The sequence below is a fragment of the Lethenteron reissneri genome, chromosome 71 (genome assembly GCF_015708825.2).
Source record: "Lethenteron reissneri isolate LAM-NWPU_2019-01 chromosome 71, ASM1570882v1, whole genome shotgun sequence".
Taxonomy (NCBI): domain Eukaryota; kingdom Metazoa; phylum Chordata; class Hyperoartia; order Petromyzontiformes; family Petromyzontidae; genus Lethenteron; species Lethenteron reissneri.
The window spans coordinates 4,010,788-4,028,433 of record NC_083849.1 but is presented as its reverse complement, the minus strand read 5'-3'; the positions used below and the strand labels follow the sequence as shown (position 1 = coordinate 4,028,433).

Genomic DNA, 17,646 nt, shown 5'->3' with positions numbered 1-17,646 from the left:
ATCATCACGTGAAAATTTAGAGCACAGGACGTCAATTCTTAATGTGGAGGGAAAAACCGGAGGACGTGGAGAAAAATCCACACGACCACGGGGATAGCGAGAGAGAGACACGCAAACTCCAAATATACAGCAGCAGCTGCAGGCATCGTCAGGATCGGGATTGAACCCACAACCTCCTGTATACCAGGCGAGGTAGTTAACATCTCCTAGCCACCGTGATGATAAGAGAGAGATAGACATGCAAACTCCAAATATACAGCAGGCGTAAAGAGTCAGGATCGAACCCACGACCTCCTGCATACCAGGCGAGGTAGTTAACATCTCCTAGCCATCGTGATGATAAGAGAGAGATAGACATGCAAACTCCAAATATACAGCAGGCGTAAAGAGTCAGGATCGAACCCACGACCTCCTGCATACCAGGCGAGGTAGTTAATATCTCCTCGCTATCGTAAGTGTCAATGCTGCCCTGTGGGCGGCATCGCGAACACGTGCGCGCGTGCACGCCTTTGCCCCGCGAGCCGCACTCACCATCGACGGCGGCTTCATGCCGCCGTGGCCGGGCTGGCCCGACCCCTGCTGCAGGGGCACCCCCCACTGCCCGGAAAGCCCGTAGGCGGACTCCCAGACGCAGGGCCTGCTGGAGGAGTCGCAGGGCGGCTCCGTCACCCCGAGCCGCGTGCCGTACGTCTTCATCCGCCCTGCCGATTTATCCACCTGCTGCTGGTGATGAAGTGGATGCTGCTGCTGCTGATGGTGAAGGTTTGCGATCTGCGACAGCAGATTAACCAGAGGGCTCTTTTGAAAGAGCTGATGCTGTTGCTGCTGCAGCTGCTGTTGCTGAGCAAGGTGCTGTTGCACTAAGTGCTGCTGCTGCTGCTGTTGAACCAACTGCTGCTGCTGCATGGAGAGTGGGTGTAAAGTCTTCCCGCCATAATGGGGCCAGTTCTGAGCTTGGCTGTCGGCCAGGGACTGTGGGAGAGAAGAAAAATCAGCAATGCTGAGACACGGACTGTATTAACTCATCCAGTATTGTGTTCACTCACCACACTGCAGGTCACAGCAACGCACTCACTCACTCAGCCACTCACCACACTGCAGGTCACAACAACACACTCACTCACTCAACCGCTCACCACACTGCAGGTCACAACGGACCACTAACTCACTCAGGCACTCACCACACCGCAGGTCACAACAACACACTCACTCCCTCAGCCACTCACCACACTGCAGGTCACAACACTCACTCACTCAATCACTCACCACACTGCAGGTCACAGCAACACACTCACTCACTCACCACACTGCAGGTCACAACAACACACTCACTCACTCACTCACCACACTGCAGGTCACAACAACACACTCACTCACTCAGGCACTCACCACACTGCAGGTCACAACAACACACTCACTCACTCAGCCACTCACCACACTGCAGGTCACAACACTCACTCACTCAATCACTCACCACACTGCAGGTCACAGCAACACACTCACTCACTCAGGCATTCACCACACTGCAGGTCACAACAACACACTCACTCACTCAGCCACTCACCACACTGCAGGTCACAACAACACACTCACTCACTCAATCACTCACCACACTGCAGGTCACAACAACACACTCACTCACTCAGTCACTCACCACACTGCAGGTCACAACAACACACTCACTCACTCAGGCACTCACCACACTGCAGGTCACAACAACACTCACTCAGGCCCTCACCACACTGCAGGTCACAACACACTCACTTACTCTGCCACTCACCACACTGCAGGTCACAGCAACACACTCACTCACTCAGCCACTCACCACACTGCAGGTCACAACAACACACTCACTCAGCCACTCACCACACTGCAGGTCACAACAACACACTCACTCAGCCACTCACCACACTGCAGGTCACAACAACACACTCACTCACTCACTCAGCCACTCACCACACTGCAGGTCACAACAACACACTCACTCACTCAGCCACTCATCATCACACTGCAGGTATACTTCTTTCCGTACACTGTTCCACTTTTAAATTCCCTCCCAGTCTCTAATAATAATGATCACCTCGGCTCTATTTGAGAAACACGCCAAGTCTATTCAAACATTGATGGCAGTGCTGTTTTTTGCGTGCCGTAGGGGTATTTTGCACCTTTGCTGAGCAACTGTGAGAAAAGAGAAGTGATGCTCAGTGTTTCCGAGTCCAGCTAAGCGCTTTTTCAGAAGCGACTTAGCCATCACAAACGACGTGGATAATCACGTGGACATTTAGAGCGGCCAAATACTCCAAACGCGCAGTTATGTTGATTCGAAATGTGGAGGGTAAAAACCGAAGGACCAGGAGAAAAATCCACGCAACTACGCGGAGAGATACGCAGACTCCAAATATACAGCAGCAGGCATCGTCAGGGTCGGGATCGAACCCACGACATTGTGCATTCCAGGCGAAGTAGTTAACATCTCATAGCCACCGTGATGATGATGAGAGACGCAGACTCCAAATATACAGCAGCAGGCATCGTCAGGGTTGGGATCAAACCGACGACCTCCTGCACACCTGGCGAGGTAGTTAACATCTCATCGCCACCGCCACACCCCCTGATTGTGTAACATCAACTTGCGCTCACCTGCACGGCCGGGGAGCCAGCGCGTCCCGCACCGGGGGAGTGCGGTGGCGGGGCCACCACGGCCGCGGCCGCCGCCAACGCAGCGGCAGCCGCCGCCGCCCCGTTCCCTACGGTGCCGGCCACGCGCTGCTGGCTGTAGGGAACGTGCGACGGCTTCCCCGTCGGGCTGTGGGCACCCGGCGGCGCCTGCATGAATGGCGCCAGCAACGGAGCCGTTCCGGTCGGTGCCCCGGCCCCACTGCCGGCGCTGTAGGGGAAACCGGGCACCACCGGGTAGGAGAGCGACACTGCCGACGCCGGCGCCGGCTGCTGCTGCTGCGGCAGTGGCATTGCGAAGGGCTGGGCCGGGTGGTCTGCGCAGGGCGGCACGAGAGGGCATGCGTGATGATGATTATTACCGCTGCTGAAGAAGAACAAGAGGCTTTAACCATCTCTGGCAATCACAATAATACAGGAGGTGTTATGTGCCTATGTACATGTGCGTGTCTGTGGAGAGCAATTAGTGGAGTGGTCAGCGCGCTGCGCTTCGAATCCCCGCGACCTGAGTTCGATTCCTGCTCACGGCCGACACCAGTGACCATTATCTGAACCGGTCCTGGGCCTCCTCCCCTAGGTCGACTCAGCCTCAAATGAGAACCTGTGTGTGGTGTGTAAACGTTGTCACTTGGGAGACAAAGGTGGCCGGGCATAGTGCTGGTCACCCACTCCTTCGTGTGCTCATGCTGGCCTTCATAGGTGTTCGCTAACAGCACTTGTCCTAACATTCTGTTCAGGCTATACGGGGATCTTTGTCTTTGGGTGAGTGGGTGAGTGGATGGGTGGGTGAGTGGATGGGTGAGTGGGTAAGTAAGTGAGTAAGTGAGTGGGTGATTAGTGGTTGAGTGGATTAGTGAGTGGATCAGCAGGTGGGTGAGTGACTTGAGTGGGTGAGTGGATGAGCAAGTGGGTGAGGGAGTGGGTGAGTCGGTGAGTCAGTGGGTGAGTGAGTGGGCGAGCAGATGAGTGAGCTGAAACAGTCAGAACTGGCACACTGTTAAACGCTTGTCAACTTGTTTGGCTGTGTTGGGTGGTGGAGAGTGTTACGACACATGGGTAAGCCAGATCATTATGTAGCCTACCCTACACATTTATTATGAAACAGGGCTGTACATGTGCACGTATCTGTTTTTCTGTGTATGGGGAAGTGGTGGAACAGTGGCTCGCGCACTGCACTACCAACCTCGCAACATGAGTTCCATTCTCACTCATGGCCAACACCGCTGACGGATATCTGAACCGGTCCTGGGCATCCCGTCGGTCGACTCAACCTCAAATGAGTACCTGGTGCGGTGTGTAAACTTTGCCCTTGGGGATACAAAGGTGGTCGGGCGTGGTGCTGACCACCCACTCCCTCGTGTGCCATTCCGGCCTTCATTGGTGCTCGCTAACAGCACTTGCCCCAACGGTATGCTAAGGCTATTAAGGGGACCTTTGTCTGTGTCTAGGCCTAGCCTAATGCCCGGTATTCAAAACATTGGATGCAGTATGTGTGTGTTCTATAAGATTAATTATGGGGGTAGTGTTAGGGTAGATATTCGATGACATTCAAAAAACTCGTAGGAAGTGCAGAACGGTACGATACGAATAGCGAGGGAAAACGGACGATAGCGCCATACAGGAAGGCAGAACAATTTCCGGCTGTGGGATTTTATTGTTGATCTTGGGGGAAAATTGTTCAGTTTCCGACATACGGAAGATTCGGGTTATGCATCTTTCTGGGGAACCTAACCCTTCCGTAACCCGGGGGACTGCCTGTACCTGGTGCGGTGTTGTAAACGTCAGCGTTGCGGAGACAAGGGCATGCGGTCATGGTGCTGGCCACTCAACCCGCCTTGCGTGCCGTGCCGACGCTCAACCCTCTGCCATCGCAATGACGCACACGTGTACGTACGCGTGTACGTCACCAGATATTCTTCCCATTCCGTTTCGATGGCGCAAGTGTTCGTACGTGTTCATACGTGTGCACGTCTTCAGTTTACACGGACGTCATCGGAACGGAATGGGAAGAAAACTAAAATGAAAAAACTTTATCGGAGCCACGGCTCCCCGACAAGGCCATGCGGGGAGTGGCGAGTGGCACGGTTTCGGCGCTGGCTATCCTACAGTGGCGGCGGCCGTGTCGCTACGCTTGTCCGCTAACTTCGCTTCTCTAAATAAAATTGCATCACCGTGAACTGCTCGCGCTTTCTGAGATTCAGCGGCAAATGAACGGGACACCCACCAACCCACCAACCCACCCTGCAGCTCGCAGATATCTCGGGGTTAAATAGCTGCTCGCTAACAACAGCACTTGAGCCCCAAGGGCAGGGGGGCCCTCAGTCTCCATCTCTGTGTACGCGCATCCCCCGCGTGTGCGCGCGTGTGTCCCGCGGCTCACCCGGTCGCCCTGGCAGGGCCGGGAAGCTGCCCGGCGCGTGCAGTGTAGATGGCAGCGGCGGTGCTGGTGGGAACGCCACCGTGGGGGGAACCGGTGCCGAAGCCAGGGGTCCCAGGCCCGGCTGCACCGGCTGAGGCTTCTGGTGTTCCGCCACCAGCGGAGGAGCAGGCTGCGGCACAGCCTTCTGCAGAGCATCGTCGCCATCGTCACCATTATCGTCATATTATACGTCATCAGCATCGACATCATGATCATAATAAATGTCATCGTCATATTCAAGTTCCATGCCCACCACACAGCCGGCCCATCACACAGACCCTATCCCATGCCCACCACACACAAACCAACCAGTCACAAACCCCAAGGTACCCCCATGCCATGCCCACCACACACACACTCGACCAGTCACACAAACCCCAAGGTACCCCCATCCCATACTCACCACACACTACCAACCAGTCACACAAAATCAATCTAGATTTGAAGTTTTCGTGACTGCAGGGATCCATACTCTTTGGTTCTTTCTGTAAAGTCATGTAGGTATAAAATAAATTAAATCACGACGTTTCAGGCGCAACACAAGCGTCCGTCATCAGGTGGGACAACCACAGCAAGAAACAATTGCTGAAGTGGGCAAAAGGGCTGCCGTGACAAGAGGCTTTATAGGTAAGAGAGCAGCGCTCCACTAGGCAGCGCTCCACTCCCCCAACCCCACACCCCTCTCTATCTCTCCTCCCTGGCTCCTCCCCCTTCTCTTACCTATATAGCTTGTACAGCAGCCCTTTCTCCCACTTCAGCAATTATTGCTGTGGTTGTCCCACCTGATGACGGACGCTTGTGTTGCACCCGAAACGTCGTGATTTAATGTATTTTATTTTATACCTACGTGACTTTACCAAAAGTTCCAAAGAGTACAGTCACACAAACCCCGAGGCACCCCCATCCCATGCCCACCACACAATACCAACCAGCCACGCCACACAAACCCCGAGGCTCCCCCGTCATCCCCATGCCCACCAGAGTCCCGTGCACCCCCCCGCCCCTTCACCTGCACGGCCACGTTGTGTCTGCGCGTGTCTCCGCCACAGCGCCGCCTCGACTCTGCCCAGGGCAGGTCAAACCGGGGGCTGTGTCCGCCTCCTCCTCCGGCTCGCTCACACACCACCACCACCCTGCCGCCCTCCGTCTCCCCGCGGTCTCTGCCCAGTGCCGGCGAGTGGATGCTGGAGCCCCAAGGCTGGGGAGGGGGGAGATGCAGGGGGGATGATTTATTATTCTGCTCCTTTAGCACGCGGGGGAGGGGGGGCATGTATTTGAGAGTGTATTTTTCCGGAGGGTCCTGACAAGGTTTTTCCAATCGGCGTGGCGATGCTTGCCGCTGCACATGCTGTGCTGCGTGATCCAATTGAGTTATTTGCAGGTATTTTTTTTCTTAGCATTGCGGATGTTTTAGCCAATACTATTTACATTGTATGTGTGTGGGTTTTTTTTAGCTAGGGGAGGAAACCGGAAAACCCAGAGACAATCCATTACCTACATAAAGACCCATAGACTAACAGAGAGACTCACAAACTTTCATAGAGACCTAAATACTCACACCGAGACTCAGACTTACCGAGAGGCCCATAGACACACACAGAGACTCAGACTTACATAGAGACCCATAGACTCACAAACAGAGACTCGACAGACTGAGCTGCAGAAAGCTAAACCCATTAAGCCAGCGGAGTCCCCCCCCCCCCCCGACCTTGCTGAAAGGGCTTCTGCTGGCGACGTCGGGGGTCTCGAGGCTCTCCGGGACGTCCGGCGAGGCGCCCGTCGGTCCCCGGTGTCGCGGCGTGGCCGTCAGAGGGGCCGCCGGAGTCTCCCGCTTGGCCTCGGCATCGTCGTCCGCAGGGGCTGGCGCCGTCGTGCCCCTCCCGTCCTCGTCCCTCTCCTCCTCCTCATCTTCCTCCTCCTCTGCCACCACCACCGCCGCCGCCGGTATTGGCGGCGGCGTCGTCGTCGTCGCCACCGCCGCCCGCGACAGAACATCGTCCACGATCATCTCGGGCACGGGCGAGCTGAACTTGAGCAGCCCGTTCTCAATGGTGCACTGCAGAACGCTGCGACGAGATTTCACATTCGTCACTCAAATGAAATCTGTCCGTCGCCTGATGAGACTGCTGGTTGTTGTGGTTTTTGTGTTGTTACGGCCACTCGAATTGTAAATGTTGTAGTGGGTTTACTCTACAACACACACACAATCCGAGTAGTGCTGTACGAGTTATGAATTGCCACCTTTTGTTCACACAACCTTACTGATTGGCTGTGCCGGGCGGTGGTGGTGGCAGGTTAACAACATATTTATAGCTACGCCAACGAACCCAACAAAAATCGAGCGACCATATTGTGGAAACGCATCTGGTGGCTGACCAGCCCAACTTGTTAATCACCACAAAAGTTAAACACGACACATTTAAGACCGAAGCAGCAGGAGGAGGATTTCTCCACAACTCTGTGGCTGTCGCCTCATGAGGCTGCTGGCTGTTGTTGTGGTTGTTGTTGTTGTAATCACCGACGAAACGTCACGACACTCAAATGCTAAATGTTGCAGTGTGGGTTTACTCTCCAACACACACACACACGCAACCAGTTAGTGCTGAACTAGTAACTAATTAGCCACGTTTGTGTTCACGTGACACACACCCCTTACTGATTTGGCTGTGTCGGGTGGTGGTGGCAGGTTTGACGACACAACGTTTATATTTACGCGATCTAACCCAACAACAAAAAACCTCTCTTATGGATCATTCAATAAAGTTTGAACAATCACTCAATTGGGATTTAGCGGTCATTTGGCGCCCCGACTCGCGGCGAGAAGCGCCTGGGTTCGATTCCCGACTCGGATGCCCTTCTCTGTGGAGCTTGCGTGTTGTGTCACCCTGTTCTGCAGAATGTGAGTATTTGAGAGTGTGAGACTGTGCGTATTTGAGTGTGAGTATTTGAGAGTGTGAGTATGAGAGTGTGAGTGTGAATATTAGAGCGTGTGAGTGTATATGTGCTCCCTCTGATCTGTACGAGTTTAATCCGAGTTCTGAGTGAGCGAGAGTGAGTGTGTGTGGGGAGCAGTGGTCAGCGCAATGTGCTGTGGGCACCATAGTGGTGAGATATTAACTACCTTCGCCTGTTATACAGGAGGTCGTGGGTTCGATCCCGACCTCGATGCCTAAATATTTGGAGTTTGCATGTCCTCCCCGTGAACGTGTGGATTTTTCTCCGGGTCCACCAGTTATCTCCTCCACATTTAGAAACATGCGTTTCGAGTATTTGGCGGATATACATTTCCACTTGATAAGCCACTTCTATGAGCTATCATATGTGATAGCCAGGTCACTTCTGAAAAAGAGCTGTATAGCTCAGTGGGCCTTACACGGTAAAATAAAGTGGCTTATCACGTGGACATTGAAAGTAGCCAAATACGATAAATGCATCATGTTGATTCTAAATTAGGGGAATAAAACGGAGGATCCAGAGACAAATCCACGCAACCACAGGGAGAGAGATAACACGCAAACTCCAAACATACAATAGGCGTCGTCAGGGTCAGGATCGAACCCACAATCTCCTATATACCAGGCGAGGTAGTTAACATCCCCGAGCCACCGCAGCTAAGTGTCTCTCTAACATGGCCACGATGAACCCCCTGACATCGAAAGAAACGACGCCCAGATCCAGGGGCCTGAACCCAGCAGGATCTCAGCCCTGCTCCCTGTGTTTCACACACAGCCACTGCGAACCCCCCCTGCCACCCCTAAGACAGAACATGCTACGGTGGATCAAACCCACGCTCCGGTGCCCCGTAGGCCCGCAGGCTGCCACTGCCAGGGGCGGGGGGGCACGGTGTTTCACCTGGGGTGCGCCAGCGCGAGCCTCCTGCCCAGGGCGCAGATGCGGAAGCGGCGTACGCGCTGCTGCAGGCCGTCCTTCTCCGTGGCCACGCCCTGGTGACCCCGCGTGAACTCCAGAGCCCTGGGGGAGGGGGGGGGGGCATTGTGGAGTCAGTGGTATGAGGGTCACAAGGTCAGTCGTACGCCCGGTAAGCAAGTTCGGTCGAGAGTGATTGGAGTTTGTGTGTTCTACCCCTGTTCTGCAAGATTGAGAGTGAGTGGAGTTTGTGTGTTCTACCCCTGTTCTGCAGATTGCGAGTGAATGGAGTTTGTGTGTTCTACCCCTCTTCTGCAGAAGTGTAAACTCAAACTATTTTTCTAACCAGGTACAGCCCACTGAGCCATACAGCAATTTTTCAGAAGCAACCTGGCTACAAATGATAGTCCAACGAAGTGGCTCATCATCATCACGTGGACATTTATAACAGCCAAATATTTATAACAGCCAAATATTCTAAATGCATGATGTCGATTTTAAATGTGGAGGGGAAAACCGGAGGACCTGGAGAAAAAAAAATCAGAATCAGAATATTTATTTGTACTGAAGGAATCCGATGAGCTATAAAAATCTCTTTTTGACAAATGCTCAGTAGATCCACACGACCATGGGGAGAGAGACATGCAAACTCCAAATATACAGCAGGAGCGGAGATCGTCAGGTTCGGGATCGTACCCACAACCTCCTGTATACTAGGCGAGGCAGTTAACATCTCCTAGCCACTGTGATGATGATGAGAGAGACACGCCAACTCCAAATATACAGCAGGTGTCACGATGGGAATCGAACCCACGACCTCCTGCATACTAGGCAAGGAAGTTAACATCTCCTAGCCACCGTGATGATGATGAGAGAGACACACAAACTCCAAATATACAGCAGGTGTCACGGTGGGAATCGAACCCACGACCTCCTGCATACTAGGCAAGGAAGTTAACATCTCCTAGCCACCGTGATGATGATGAGAGAGACACGCCAACTCCAAATATACAGCAGGTGTAACAATGGGAATCGAACCCACGACCTCCTGCATACTAGGCAAGGAAGTTAACATCTCCTAGCCACCGTGATGATGATGAGAGAGACACACAAACTCCAAATATACAGCAGGTGTCACGGTGGGAATCGAACCCACGACCTCCTGCATACTAGGCAAGGAAGTTAACATCTCCTAGCCACCGTGATGATGATGAGAGAGACACACAAACTCCAAATATACAGCAGGTGTCACGGTGGGAATCGAACCCACGACCTCCTGCATACTAGGCGAGGTAGTTAACATCTCGCCACTGTGGTGCCCAATAACCCAACCAATAGGCGAAGGGACAATGTTTTAAATATTGACAACTGCCCTTGTTTACCGAGGAAAGCAAGATCACCGAATCTCCAGACTCTGAATGGTTGTGCCACGTTTTCTTTCCGTAATAGTGCGGTGATGATTTTGCTGCTGTGTGTACTCCTAACGGAGTCAATATTTTGAGCATTCATGAACATTTAACCTCTTTTGCACCATACGTAGCCAACCGTGCTGATCAGAGGTGCGGGGAAAGGACAACAAACTAAACACAAAAAGCAGTTCTAAAGAAATGAGTTTTCAATCTAGTATAGTAGTGTAGTGCTAAGTAGTGTATAGTGTAGTGTATATACTACATATATACTATGTTGAACTTCTTTCGCACCGTACGTAGCCAACTGTGCTCATCGGAGGTGCGGGGGAAGGACAACAAACTAAACACAACAACAAGCGTTTTGTTGAGATCATCCACAGCAACAGCATTGCCCCCTACTGGGAAAACATGACAGAACGGCCCTGAACAAGAAGTCTTTTGAGACTCACAACAATAACAAATATAATCCTAGTCTAAAAATTTACCGAACCCGAATATTAATCCCCTAACCTGAGTTCCGACCCTCAAATGTAACCCTGTTTAACAAGTATCAGGGGCTTGAGCGACCAATATTATCCATAAGAGGTGTTTTAGGGGTTAGATCACGTAAATATAAATGTGTTGTTAAACCCGCCGCCACCACCACCCGACAAAGCCGACTAAGCACGGGTTTGTCCCGTAAACAACACGTGGGGTTATTGAACCAACCAATAATAGACATCCAATTGTAATGTTTATGAATACATTAACCGCCCCCTTCCCCTCTGGTCTTTGCACCCTGATTGGCTCCCAAGTGACGACGTCACATTCACCCAGCCCCTCTGTTTAAGAACCGAAACAGGAGGAGGACTTCTCCACACCTCAGCGGCCGTCGCCTGATGAGGCTGCGGTCGTAATTAGCCCTCACGGCATGCCACTGCCGCACGCCCAACCCTGGAGGCGGGGAACGGCTCACGGTGGTGAGCGAACGCCCACGCGGAGTTTTAACAACGCGAGGGCCGAGCCGGCGATTCAGCGCCACCCACAAAACGCCGGCGCCGGCAATGCTGCCGCCACCGCCCAACCCCCCCACCCCTCTCACCTCGTGTCGCACTTGAGAGCCAGGAAGCCCTGCAGCTCAAATTCCTCTGGCAGGGGGGCACCTGGCAGAGGATAAAGATGGGTGGGGGGAGGCGGCAACGAGAGAGAACGTCAGCTGGGAGAGGTACCAGAATCAAAACATTTATTGACACTGCAGGAGGAATCCAATGAGCTATGAAGCTCTTTTCACAGATGTCCAGTCGGGATGGGTAAGAACGTTACAACAACAAACAGTACGAAAACACGATAGGAGTACGAAGAGAGAGAGAGGGGGGAGGAGGAGGAGAGGCTGAGTGGCTCAGGAGGTAGGTCCAGCAACACATGCACGGACGGAGCTGCCACGGTGAAGGGGGGTTGTGAAGAGCGGTGCGCGCGCACACGGTCCCTTCTCCTGTAACGCGGCGGATTAGTCGTTACGTTATGGGGAAAACCGCGTTGCAAATTGACACCAGTGTGGGCGCCACGGTGGCTAGGAAATGTTAACTACCTCGCCTGGTATACGGGAGGTCGTGAGTTCGATCCTGACCCTGATGCCTGCATATTTGGAGTTTGCATGTTCTCCCCGTGGTCGCGCGGATTTTTCTCCGGGTCCTCCGGTTTTATTTTCACATTTAGAAAGATGCGTTTCAGGGTATTTGGCTGCTATAAATGTCCACGTAATAAGCCACTTCGTTGAGCTCCCATGTGTTGCTTGTGAAAAAAATCTGTGTAGCTCAGTTGGCCTTACCTGGTAAAAAATAGTTTAGTTTTAAATAGTAATTTATATATATAATATAGGGGGTAAAGCACAGTCCGCGATAACGTGAGATGATTAACGCAGGGCCTAAACAAAGACTCAGGGTGCGTGGTGGGCAGCAGCATCTAGAAGCATCCAGCAGCATCCCAATGCCTCCTTGTGCGATGATGATGATGCTGCTACGCTGAAGCCGCGACTGCTTTATTCCTTACTCGCGCACGACGTAGTTCCGCTCGCTCGATCGCGTTATGTCCAATTTGTATCTGCATTATAAAAATGTGTTCCCGAATACATTCATCGTGTTGTGTCAAATTCGCGTTACTGAAAACTACACGCGGCGCTACAGGAGAACAGACTGTACGTTGAACTTTTTCGCACCGTACGTAGCTAACCGTGCTCACCGGAGGTGCAGGGGGGGAAGGACAACAAACTAAACACAAAAAGTGGTTCTTAAGAAATTAGTTTTCAATCTGAATGATGATTTAAAAGAGCGTCGCTCCAGTGGCTTCCTAATATCGGAACAGCGTTCCAGACGGGTGCCGCAAAGCGCACGATGCGGTGACCACCGTCCTTGTGAATCTCTCGTCTCAGCCAACTCACCAACGACTGCACGATAAAAAAAGGCTCACAGTGATGACATCATCTTAAACTAAACTATTTTAATTTTACCAGGTAAGGCCCACTGAGCTAGATAACTCCGTTTAAGAAGCGACCTGGCCACAAATCATAGCTCAACGAAGTGGCTTAGCACATCAACATTTATAGCAGCCAAATACTGTAAATGCACGTCGATTCTAAATGTGGAGGGAAAAACCGCAGGACCTAAAGAAAAATCCACACGAGAGAGAGACATACACGCAAACTCCAAATATACAGCAGGCGTTAGGGTTGGGGTCGGCCCCACGAACTCCTGCACACCAGGCGAGGTGGTTAACATGTTGCCACCACAGGAAGACTTCTTGGCAATTCTGGCAAGTGACCTGAAGAAGCTGGTTGTATCCACCAGCGAAACGTCGTTCTCAAGTGCAAATGTTGTGGATTTACTCGCCATCACACCGACGTGCCGAAGCAACAGCTAATTGGCTGTGCCGGGTGGTGGTAGGTTTAATGACACATTTATATTTACGCGATCTAAACCCCCAAAACCTTCATGACGGACTGCACGGGAAACAACACCATAAAATTGGGTTTTTCCATTTCATTTGTGAGCTCACAGATCCCTGAAAGGTCTGTACACAGTCCCATGAGTGAGCTCCTCTGGTAGGCAAGGCAGCATTGGCTGAGTCATGAAGTTCACCCGTCAGCACTGGGAAGGCAGAGGCGACTGGAGCTGGCCACCCACCGCCTCGTGTGCCGTGTCGGCCTTCGTAGGTGCTCGCAGACAGCACTTGCCCCAACAGTCTGCTAAGGCTACACGGGGGCTCTTTGTCTCGGTGCGAGTGTCTGCGCGAGTACTCACTGGACTGGGCGTCGGTGCCGTCGAGGTCGTTTGGTGCCGATTGGAGGCTGTTGAGAAGCCGCGCCAAACTGGGCCATAGCCTGGTACACACACACAGACACAAAGATCCCCCATATAGCCTTAACAGACTGTTGGGGAAAGGGGTGTTAGCGAGCAGCACCTATAAAGGCAGGCACTGTGGCACGCTAGGGGGTGGGTGGCCAGTACAGCACCACGCGCTTAATACACTCACACAGACCCTCACATCGAACACACACCGCAGCCATCGCTGGCCACGTGAAGTGTTGAAGGCTCACTGCTGGCAGGTCACGGGACAGACCCAGGTTGACGGAGACGACTTACAAACACACACACTACATCATTATACCTCCTTTGCCAGTATCAAAATATAATAATAGGGTATTTCCCCTTGTTTCTGGCAACAAACCTGAAACCTTTTTACAGGGAATCATGTGTGCATTAACCACAATACCTGTGGTCAAAATGCAAACAAAAACCACACTCATTACTTTGATAGTGCATTGTCTTTGAGCTGTACGCCTTTTGGCATCCTCTGGTCTAGCACCAATTGAGACGAGGCTCAAAAGAAAGCCATCTCTGGTGTGGACCAATCAGTTTCAAGGACAACGCATATATTACCAGTGTGTTTTTGTTTGCATTTTGACTGCAAGTATTGTGGTTAATGCACACATGATTCCCTGTAAAAAAGGTTTCAGTTTTGTTGCCAGAAACAAGGGGAAAAACCCTATTATTACACACACACACGAGTACAGCTCTCATACAAAGATCATCCGTGTAGCCTTAACAGACTGCTAGCGAGCAGCACCTATGAAGGGCGGCACTGTGGCCCACGAGGGGATGGCTGGCCAACACCATGCTCCACCACCTTTAACTCCCCAGTGGCGATGTTCACACATGGGACCAGGCACTCGTTTTAGGCCGAGTAGACCTAGTGGAGGCCCGGGACCATTTTAGAAGTCATGAACACAAATAAGACGTGAAAATAAATAATATTACAGTCAATCACATGACATTCAAGAGTTGGTGGGTAATTAAATCCGTTGAGCTAGGGGTGCGGCGAGCGTGAAAGGGTGTGGTTCTCTATTCTATTCTTGTGTCCGGCAACACGAATAGGCGCTTAAATGCCGCTGTCAAGGTTTTAGCGGCCACCTCCAGTAGTGGGTTTGCCGCACGCTCCACAGTCTGGCAGGAAGGACAACAGACTAAATATAAAAAACAGTTCTAAACAAATAAAATTTTGGATACTGGCAAAAGGTCCCAATGATATAACTGCTCAACCCGAGCTATTAATAGTCTGGTCTGACAATGGTGGTGCAGAGATGAGGCCAATCAGTTTCAAAGACAATGCATACATCATTATTGTTGTCACAGCATGTTTGTTTGCATGTTTTTCCACAAGTAATGTGTGGTTAATGCAGACTTGATACCTTGCAAAAGGTGTATAACTATTTGGTGTGCCTTGCAAAAGGTGTACAGTGGAACCTCGGTATACGTCGTTAATTCGTTCCAGAAGGTAGGACTTATACCGAAAATGACGTAAACCAAACGAATTTTTCCCATAAGAAATAAAGGAAAAGGAAATAATCCGTTCCAGAGTATAAGAAATTATTAATATAAATTATTAATAGGTTGTATAAAATAATTTAGACACTACTTATTACTAAAATGCATACATAAATTAAAATAAATTGAAATAAAAATGTTTAACATCACTTTACCTTGCTGAGAGAAGTTGATAGCCTACGAGAATGGTGGTGAGGAAGGGGAGGAGTGGTGAACGGGGTCTATGCGGGTAGGCGGTGACTCATCCCGACCCATACAAGTTCTAACAAGGCGTCGTATCCCAAGCAAGACGTCGTATCCCAAGACATTTTTATCTCGTCAAAACACGACGTATACCAAATTCGACGTATTCCAAAGCCGTCGTATACCGAGGTATGACTGTATATCTATTTGGTGTTTTAACATCTCAACACAAGTCCTGTGTTACTGCCAGAGAGGGTATAAAGCTTATTCTTGTTCTTTTCAGGGGGATTGGTGTCAGTTTCAGCATTGAGGTTCTGTTGGGCATAGCTTCATTCAATCGCGCATCTGGCCAAGATTTGTACCCGAGCTGCCAGGGCGAGCTGGGGCGCGGCGACTCTGCCAACTGAGTGGACCAGTGATGGATGGTGGCGGCAGTTCACAGCACGTCGGCCATGGCACCCCAGGGGTTCGTTTGTGAGTTTACGTGCCGGGCGATTCTTCATTTGGTTTTCACGAATCTCTTTTATCCGGGGCTTGCGCTTCTATCCATTATAACCCCTAGATATCTTGCTACAGTGAGGGAAAAAAGTATTTGATCCCCTGCTGATTTTGTACGTTTGCCCACTGACAAAGAAATGATCAGTCTATAATTTTAATGGTAGGTTTATTTGAACAGTGAGAGACATAATAACAACAAAAAAATCCAGAAAAACGCATGTCAAAAATGTTATAAATTGATTTGCATTTTAACGAGGGAAATAAGTATTAGACCCCTCTGCAAAACATGACTAAGTACTTGGTGGCAAAACCCTTGTTGGCAATCACAAAGGTCAGACGTTTCTTGTAGTTGGCCACCAGGTTTGCACACATCTCAGGAGGGATTTTGTCCCAATCTTTGCAGATCTTCTCCAAGTCATTAAGGTTTCGAGGCTGACGTTTGGCAACTCGAACCTTCAGCTCCCTCCACAGATTTTCTATGGGATTAAGGTCTGGAGACTGGCTAGGGCCACTCCAGGACCTTAATGTGCTTCTTGAGCCACTCATTTGTTGCATTGGCCGTGTGTTTTGGGTCATTGTCATGCTGGGATACCCATCCACGACCCATTTTCAATGTCCTGGCTGAGGGAAGGAGGTTCTCACCCAAGATTTGATGGTACATGGCCCTGTCAATCGTCCCTTTGATGCGGTGAAGTTGTCCTGTCCCCTTAGCAGAAAAACACCCCCAAAGCATGTTTCCACCTCCATGTTTGACGGTGGGGATGGTGTTCTTGGGGTCATAGGCAGCATTCCTCCTCCTCCAAACAAGGCGAGTTGAGTTGATGCCAAAGAGCTCCATTTTAGTCTCACCTGACAACACTTTCACCCAGTTGTCCTCTGAATCATTCAGATGTTCATTGGCAAACTTCAGACGGGCATGTATATGTGCTTTCTTGAGCAGGGGAACCTTGTGGGCGCTGCAGGATTTCAGTCCTTCATGGCGTAGTGTGTTACCAACTGGCCTGGACTTTTGCAGCTGTTTTAGACTAATTTCATGGTGCTGATTCCAAATCTGATCTCAGATTTGCTCTATCACATCTAATTTTTATGCTATCGGCATACCCCATTTTCATTGATTTTACCCGAAATTAACTGTCACTTATTATTGCAAGTTGTTGTGACTCAGTGACTGCTTTAGTGTTAAAATATGGTGCTGTATTTTTAGGATAGTGTTTATATTATCATTTTATGTAGAAATCCACATTTATTTAATATTTTTTTTCTGCAGTTTTTATTGAAAATGCAATATTTGATATCTCAAAAACCTGATGTGATAGACGAAAACTGATGCCAGATTTGGAATCAACACCCCAAAATTGCCTTAAAACCGTATGCCAGAAAAAGGGTGTTGACCAGTGTTATCACGGTGGCTAGGTGATGTTAACTACCTCGCCTGGTATACAAGATGTCGTGGGTTTGATCACTACCCTGGCATCTGCTGTAAATTGGAGTTTGCGTGTCTCTCTCCACGTAGTCGTGTGGATTTTTCTCTCGGTCCTCCAGTTTTTCCCTCCACATTGTAGAATCAACGTACATTTCAGAGTATTTGGCTGATACATATTTCCAAGTGATAAGCGTCCTTCGTTGAGGAATCATTTCTGATAGCCTGGTCGCTTCTGCAAAGGAGCTACGCAGCAGCTTTACCTGTGGGTGCGTGCACGTGCGTGTGTGTGTGCGTGCACGTGTGTGTGTGTGC

At 50.7% G+C, this 17,646-nt stretch overlaps 1 protein-coding gene across 3 annotated transcripts in view; it reads right to left on the bottom strand.

Annotated features, from left to right (window-relative positions):
• SMG7 (SMG7 nonsense mediated mRNA decay factor) overlaps positions 1 to 17,646 on the bottom strand; it is a 59,517-nt gene that overhangs the window by 21,355 nt on the left and 20,516 nt on the right. For 2 of the 3 annotated variants that reach the window (XM_061580147.1, XM_061580148.1), the window contains exons 11-18: positions 13,647 to 13,726; positions 11,453 to 11,513; positions 8,948 to 9,067; positions 6,804 to 7,161; positions 6,105 to 6,293; positions 5,057 to 5,240; positions 2,641 to 2,993; positions 532 to 972 (exon numbers count right to left, since the gene is read on the bottom strand). In XM_061580147.1, coding sequence (XP_061436131.1) covers positions 532 to 972; positions 2,641 to 2,993; positions 5,057 to 5,240; positions 6,105 to 6,293; positions 6,804 to 7,161; positions 8,948 to 9,067; positions 11,453 to 11,513; positions 13,647 to 13,726 — 1,786 coding nt within the window. The remainder of the gene's footprint in view (positions 1 to 531; positions 973 to 2,640; positions 2,994 to 5,056; positions 5,241 to 6,104; positions 6,294 to 6,803; positions 7,162 to 8,947; positions 9,068 to 11,452; positions 11,514 to 13,646; positions 13,727 to 17,646) is intronic. The other variant, XM_061580149.1, reaches the window with a different exon arrangement.